This window comes from Epinephelus moara, chromosome 19, assembly GCF_006386435.1.
Source record: "Epinephelus moara isolate mb chromosome 19, YSFRI_EMoa_1.0, whole genome shotgun sequence".
Taxonomy (NCBI): domain Eukaryota; kingdom Metazoa; phylum Chordata; class Actinopteri; order Perciformes; family Serranidae; genus Epinephelus; species Epinephelus moara.
In genome coordinates this window covers 32,340,902-32,348,485 of record NC_065524.1, presented here as the reverse complement: position 1 = coordinate 32,348,485, position 7,584 = coordinate 32,340,902, and the positions used below count along the sequence as shown (strand labels likewise).

The 7,584-nt window shown below is 40.8% G+C and overlaps 1 protein-coding gene across 2 annotated transcripts; it reads left to right on the top strand.

Moving 5' to 3' along the window:
• On the top strand, window positions 1–7,584 carry thumpd2 (THUMP domain containing 2). 2 transcript variants are annotated; one of them, XM_050071771.1, is made up of 12 exons: window positions 1–208; window positions 2,351–2,489; window positions 2,717–3,177; window positions 3,211–3,241; window positions 3,383–3,519; window positions 3,686–3,763; window positions 3,928–3,980; window positions 4,217–4,304; window positions 4,683–4,754; window positions 5,866–5,980; window positions 6,760–6,880; window positions 7,167–7,584. In XM_050071771.1, exons 1-12 carry the CDS (start codon window positions 98–100, stop codon window positions 7,507–7,509), a joined length of 1,749 nt encoding a protein of 582 aa, XP_049927728.1. In that variant the 5' UTR covers window positions 1–97; the 3' UTR covers window positions 7,510–7,584. The 2 variants fall into 2 exon arrangements, with proteins under 2 accessions (XP_049927728.1, XP_049927727.1); XM_050071770.1 differs by having other exon boundaries at window positions 2,717–3,241.

Sequence of the window (7,584 nt, the reverse complement as noted above, 5' to 3'; positions counted from 1 at the left end):
AGCCAATATGGCGACTTTCACAGTGAAATAGGAGGCATGGCAAATTTCTACTGTCAGATATGAGTGTTAGTTGACACTGGACATGTTATAAAACACAATGGCTGAACCGAGGAGTGATGGGAGTTTCGCTCGCTACTACTGCACCGCCGGAAACGGGATGGAGACGTTTTTAATGGACGAGGTGAAGCGGAAGCTGGCAGCTGAAGATGTGAGTGAAGAGACAAATCCACAGTCACACCGGGTGTGCAACACTTCATTCACCATAGTTTAGTTTTACTGGTTTAATAGACAGATGTGAAGACGCCCTTTGTGTTGTGCCTGTGCTTTGAACCAGTTCGAGACAAAAACCTAGACTTAACTAACTTGTTAGCAGTGGTGGTAAGCAACTCAGTGCATGTATTCAAGATTCAATACTTTATTGGCCTGTCATTGTAGTCGATTGGAATTTGTTTCAGTGAGAAATAAATAGATAAAATAAGTGAAATCCGAACAATTAAAAAGAATAAAACAATAAACACAGCAACACCTGTGGGGGGGTTAGCAACAACATCAGCCCACAGATAAAGTGCATAATAAAAATACAGTTTGCAGCCTCATGGCCTAAAGGGCTGGATCCATAGTGTTAAGGAGCTCTGGTTTGTGTGCTGTTCTGGCATCTGGTTGTTCTGGTCTTAATGCTTCTCAGTCTTTTGTGAGAGGGGAGAAAGTTAAGAGGCAGCTGGGTGGGAAGGGTCCTTTAAAATCTTAAGGCCTTTCTTTTGTAGCCTGGCCTTGTAGGTTTTTCTGGGGCCCTATTCACAGACGTGCTGAGAACACTCTCAGAGAGCTCCTAACTTAGTCTAAACAGTTTTAGTAAGGAGTCTTAGCTTAGGAGTGATTTAGGAAAGTTCTCTGAGCAACTCTGAGCAAGGAAGGGACAGAAACTTTTATCTTAATGAGAAGGTGTGATTGACCCCAATGTTATGTGTTGCGCTTGCTTTTGATGTGATTGGTTGTCCTTTAGTGAGCCTGCAAGGTGTTTCCACACCCAGTGGAAATAAAATGAACTGCAGACTGTGAAAATGTTGGCATAGATAGATAGATAGATAGATAGATAGATAGATAGATACTTTATTCATCCTGAGGGAAATTCACATCTTCCAGCAGTATCCACAGATTGACCACAGATCTTTTAAGATAAAAGATCAGGAAAAATAACACTTTAAAAAAGGCATGCCGTAAATACTACTAATAAATAAATGTTAGTGTGATCATTCTGCTGGGGCCATATTCACAAAGCTTCCTAGTGCTAAGAGTTGCGCCTAGTGACAAACTTCTAGGAAGAGTCTTTGAAATGTGATGTTTTCTTAAAATTTCCTCTTATGGTTGAGACTAGGTCCTTGACAAGATAAAAGTTATTCACAAAGTGTCTTAGACCTTAAAAGAGCTCCTAAGGTGAGGAGGACTTTTAAGAGGTTCTTCATCAAAGGAGAAAATGGTGGAAACACAAAGAGGTCGGAGAAATATTCTCCAAACACTGGATGACAGTGAGTAAATGAAATGCTGCAGATAATATCATGCAGGAATAATATTTGTGGCTGATGTCATTAGGGATACACACACATTTCCCACCTAAGGCCATCACACCAGAAACAAAATGATCACAACACTGAGATATTTGGAAAACAGGAAAACTGCAACAGTGCAGCAGTGATGACTTGAGTCTGTCTCAACCTTCCATCAGCAGAGTGACAATGACAACACTTTCACAGTCAGCAGTTCACTTCATTTCCAACTGGGTGTCCACACCTTGTAGGCTCACAAAAGGGTATGTCTGTGACAACCAATCACATCTGTTAAAATAATGCATCGCACCTAGCAACAGGGTCAACTACACCTCCTCACTAAGATAGAGTGATCCTGATACATCTCATCTCATAATCAATTTTATTATTTGTTTTTTTGCCTTACCAGTTGCCACACTTGGTAAATATTTGGGATTTGTTATGTGGAATAGCACCTCTGCTCTTTTCTCTAAAGATTCATGTTGAATTTCAGAAAAGTGCATTATTTTTCATGATGTTAGTGGAGGTGATTTGTTTCAGGTGAAGTGGACCCTGTCTACTATAAAACACTGAGGGAAACTGAGAAGTATCAACACCTGATTTGTTTATTTTTTTTACTGTAAATAAGGATATCAGTGTCCACCTCAACAATCTAGTACCGGTTCAATATCAGATTTCAGTGTTTAATTTAAGATATTTTGAGACAAGACCGTTACCAAAGAGGCATAAATATGTAATTGGCCTCTTGGCTCCAGAGTGAAGTCTTTACACACTGACCTGCCCTTCTTGTTGTTGTGTGTGTCCAGGTGTGTCAGATGCCAGGTAAGGTGTTGTTCAGCTCCTCAGCAGGGATCAACAGGGTCAGTGAGCTGAAGGCTGCAGAGAGACTCTTCCTCCTGTTGAAGCAAGACTCACCTGTGCGGCTGTCTGCCCACATCAGCCCAGGTACCAGCCTCACTCATTAAATACACAGATACATGTAGTATAAAACATGAAGAATATCGTGCCAGATATTAATGAGATGCTGAAATCATCTAGGATGTCTTGTTTTACTTAATATAATTGAAAAGTGATTTTTTAACAGATGAATAATGTAGAAGTAAAAGTAATGGCATCATAATAATGATTAACTGATACTGACTTTTATGTTGTGTCCTCCATAACACTCATAGCAAAAGCAGCCTCTGTGCTGCAGTCCCGACTCTTGGGTGACAGCAATCAGTGGACCAGTGCTGTAATGACATGGAGCCGCCTGCAGGGGGAGCTGGCAGCCAGAAGGACTACTGCCAAACCACAGAGCACTACTCTGGGAGTGACAAGGAAGAGGGAGGGGGACAGAGGGAGTGAAGAGCCTCAGAGTGAGACAGTAAGGAGAGGGGGAACGTCGAGCGGAGAAACCTGTGGAGGTGAAGCCCAGACACTGGAGAAAAAGAGGAAGAGGGATGATGAAGACAAAAATGCAAAGAAAGAGGGAACATCTGGGAGAGAAAGAAAGAGACGGGATGATGAAGAGGGGAGGAGGATGGTTATGGAGTTTAGTAGCTGTGGACAAAAGGGAAAAGAAGGAATCACATCAGAAACAGGTTTGTGTGGCAGAGCATCAGTGTGTGCCCAAGCAACACCAGGACCAGACCACAGTGTGGACAGAAGCTGCAGGAGGATGGATGGCACGGCTGAGGACTCAACTGTGGAACATGGTAATAACATTTTTTCTTTTTCAGCCTCAATTCAACATGTATTAATTACACTTACTTTTAAAGCTTTTCATTGCTGTTTGCTGATTTTATTTTCCTGTTGCTTTCCATTTACTTTGTTGTGTCTTCCTCCTTGTAATAAAGACAAGACTACTGAGGGAGGAGATAACACACTACTGCAGCCCAGGAGGATCAACCCAGAGCCTTTGTCTCCTGTGTCGGTCTCTTTTAGGATCAGCTGCAAGTGTACTGGATCTTTGTCCAGATTCTTCAGCACACAGGTATGTAGTGGACGTTAAACTGCACATAACAAAGCAGAGGACAGTCAGAATGTTATCTCTGACAGGTGTGTGTATAGATTAAGAAGGAATAAAAGACATGGAACGAAAATAACTGTGTATAGTCTTCAGAGGAATATTGTGTGTTTGCATGCTGTGGCTAATACAGGAGGTGAGCAGAGTGATTGGAGTAGGTCTGAGCAGACTGCTGGGCTGGAGGGTTGACCTGAAGAATCCACAGCTGGAGGTGAACGGTTTTTATTGTGTTCCTGATTATGTTCTTTATGTCTTTATGAGCATAAGTGGTGATATCAAAGTTATATATCATATTTAATTACAGTAACTGCTCCCTGTGCTCTCCTGCCTTTCCTTTCAAATGTAACATCATTGGTTGTTTGCTCTTGTCTGCAGGTGCATGTGTATCTGAGTGATGACCACTGCCTGCTGGGGATCCCACTAACCAGGTTATTGACAGACACACTCTTCTCTTCATTTAACATCCATGGAGTTTTCTGGGAGGGGCCATCATTCCCCTTAAAGACACAGACTTTGAATAGCAATGCCAAACATGATTGTAAATACAAATCTCAGAAGCACTGGATGTAGACGCTGTTGTGGGGTATACATGTGTTTCTTATCGCAGCTTTAATTAATTTGATAAGCAGTTATAAATCATGGACCTCCTGTCTCTTTCCTGCAGGTTACCTCTTGCTAACCGGAGCTACATTAAAACCACAGGACTGAGGTCGACTGTAGCCTGGGCTATGACCTCACTGGCTCAGATACAGGTAGCCTGCTGCTGTATTCTTTATTCATGGTTTCTATATTTGTGACTTCTGGCTTTTGTTTATGTGCTGTATGCAACTCAAAGGGTATTATTAAACAATGTAAGCATGGGCTTTCCTTTGGTCTTTGTTGTCGAGAGAGATTTTGTGATTTACAGCTTTTGTTTGTTTGACCAATCCCCTAAAAGACTAGACTCGTTAAATGTGACCATTGAGCTGTGAAGCTGCCTCAGTAAAGCTGTCCTCATTGTAAATATGTTTGCTGTCTGTGTGCTAAAGCATTTTAGTGTACAGTAGTCACACTGTGATGTAATGCTGCCCCTCACTCACAGTATGCGGTTAACCAACTGTATGTACTGTACATTATCTCCTGTTTCCCAGCCAGGCTTCTGTGTGGTCGACCCGATGTGTGGGGTGGGAACCATCTTAATAGAAGCAGCACAGGAACACAAGGTCAGGACAGAGATCTACACAGAGCTCCTCAGGAGTCCTGTATGTCTCTCAAGTGTAGATGTGAACTTGGAGGTTTTGGAATTGGACAAAACATATGAAGCATTTTAAAAATGGTTCATTCCTGGTGCACATGGCTGCATATTTTATACAGTTGTTGACCGGTTCTCTGTTGTTTAGATATAAACTAATACAGTCTATCTGTAATATTTTCTGGTCACAATTGGTGCACATTTTCAGTTGTTTTCTGTGATTTAATACATTTTGTTTATTGATTACTTTTCATTTGACAACTCATCCCTGTTCAATTAAAATATCTAGGTTTTTGTTTTAAAAAATAAGTATCAAGATTTATACATTGCGTGTACTATTTAGTAATAGTAGGGATCGACCGATATGTTTTTTTCAGAGCCAGTACCGATACCGATTAATATGAAACAGAGATACCGATAGCCGATATTTACAACCAATATATGTCTGCTGTAAAAATCATTGATGACACAGAATTGAAAAAATAAACACTGACAAAACACTACATTCATATGCAATTAAGCATATATTTATTCTGAGAACTTTTCCATTGAAACAGTACAGGTTATTATAACAGCACTCATAAAAACAGTAAGTGAGGAAACGCTATCATGAGTAAGGAAACACCAGAGGCAGGATAAAAACTCAGAATAAAGAACGAAATAAGTAACAAAGTTGAAGAATATACCAACTGAATAAAAACAGATAAATAAATAAATACACAATAATCATAAATACAAAATGTAAAAAATAAAATGAAACACAATAAAATAATAATAAAATAAAATAAAGGAGAGCTCAATTAAAAGCCAGGCTAAAAAGGTAGGTCTTGAGTTTGCTCTTAAGAGCCTAGAGTGGTACAGTAGGTGCAGGCAGTGAGAAGCACGCCAGCAGGGCAAAACAGCTCAGCTAAGGAAAATAAAACGGTATATCAGCATATCGGTGGAAAAAATCACAGATACCAATAACCCTAAAAATTTGTTTAGGAATCGGCCAGGCCGATTATCTGTCGACCTCTAATTAATAGCATGCAGTGTGAACACCTTTACTATAATCTGATGTGTCACTCTCAATGGTTCTTCAGGCTGCCTGTTTCCTGGGTACAGACATTGATGATGGACAGCTGCAGAAGGCCAATGAGAACGTAGCATTTGCAGAGCTGGGAAACAGGATACACCTGCTGAAAGCTTCATCTATGAGTAAGAAACCTGCACTGAATGATCACTGGAATAATGTTAAGTATATGTGATCAAACCTTTTACATTAAGGTCATGATCATATCCAGAGAGACCTCCCGTGGGTGCCTCAGTAAAATCAATTTCTAGGTGGGAGTTGTATGGTAATGTTGACAGTGCATGCTAAAAATATCCCTGTGTCCCTAAATTAATGATAATTGGTTACAGATGTCACACTCTTATCATCATATGCGTGCCATGTTCAGGAATGTAAAGCATGCCTACCTCTGTGTGTTCCAGTGTATATTAGTTTGTACATGCAATTATAGATATGAAATTGCATCATTTATTGTTTTGAAATATGAAACACATTGGCTCAGAAAAATATATTGCCTTTTTATTAAATTTGGCTGTGTTTTTAAATAACTGTCACATAAACATAAAGATAGCTCAAATTAAAACACATTGTGAGCGCTGTTAAAGCGTTCTCAGCATGATAAATTTGTCACACTGTTACAAATGGAGTCATTAATCCCTCAGAGGTAATGAATCGTGAATCTCAGGTGATGAAGCATTGCACTTAATCCACATCTAGCTTTTAGAAATTGCTTTTATTTAGCTTTTATTTAGTTGTGGGGATCCAGCGCGGCATGTTTTGGATGGGACTCAGTGAGTGGGAGGTGAGAGTGAACCCTGCTGTCGTGTATTAAATTACCTCTTGGCTTGCCTGTCCTCCTCTGTGTGTGTGTGTGTGTGTGTGTGTGTGTGTGTGTGTGTGTGTGTGTGTGTGTGTGTGTGTGCAGTGCTGCCTCTGCCCAGTGCCAGTGTCGATGCTGTAGTCTGTGACCTGCCATTTGGCAAGAAGTTTGGCACCAAAACAAACATGGCTGCCAACCTGCCACTCATCCTCACTGAGATGGAGAGGTTTGTCCCACTGTGTGCCTGTTTCTATCGTTTCTTTTGGAACTGTTCAGTGAATCAGAAAATGGTACCAGTTTTTCTGTGTGTGTGTTCGTGTACCGTGCAGAATTCTTACCCTGTGAGTCCAGTTGCACATCAGAGTAGATCCTTAACTGTGTACAATGTAAATACTACATTCTGTCCTGTTACATTTAAAGTAAAATGAACACCTTTTAATTTGTTTGTAGACAAAAACATTGTCTATCCAAAAGAAAATGGTTCCAACTATAATCGTTGTTTGTGTGTTTAGAGTCCTCTGTATTGGCGGTTGCCTGGTTCTCCTACTGAGCCCCCAGTTATCCTGTCTCCTGAAAAAACTCCTGGCACAGAGAGATACCGGACCAGCGTCTCACCAGGAAACAAAGCCTCAAACCGGGATACAGGGCTGCCCATCTCCTTCTCCAACAAAGCAGCCGACATCCCAAATCCACCGGGAGGTCAAATCCCCACCTACCCAAGAAACAGACCCTCAGTCTGGGCTGCAGCATAATCTGCCTCCTTCTCTCTCCTCCCTGAAGCACCAGGCAACTTTTAGAGTCAGCTTAGGTGTGATAGATGGACTCATCCATAAATATGTCAAGATGGACTCTTGATCAGTGATGGTGGATGTTACATTTCTAAGTAATTAGTTGTCATGAAAATTAAGTCATTACAATGAAATGCTACAC

What these genes read in the sequence shown, in the direction of transcription:
- thumpd2 (XM_050071770.1), top strand. Translation starts at nt 98, where the DNA reads ATGGCTGAACCGAGGAGTGATGGGAGTTTCGCTCGCTACTACTGCACC. An exon ending in GCTGAAAGCTTCATCTATGA is followed by an intron (nt 5,981 to 6,759) that starts GTAAGAAACCTG and finishes GTGTGTGTGCAG; the next exon opens with TGCTGCCTCTGCCCAGTGCC. An exon ending in ATCCTCACTGAGATGGAGAG is followed by an intron (nt 6,881 to 7,166) that starts GTTTGTCCCACT and finishes TTGTGTGTTTAG; the next exon opens with AGTCCTCTGTATTGGCGGTT.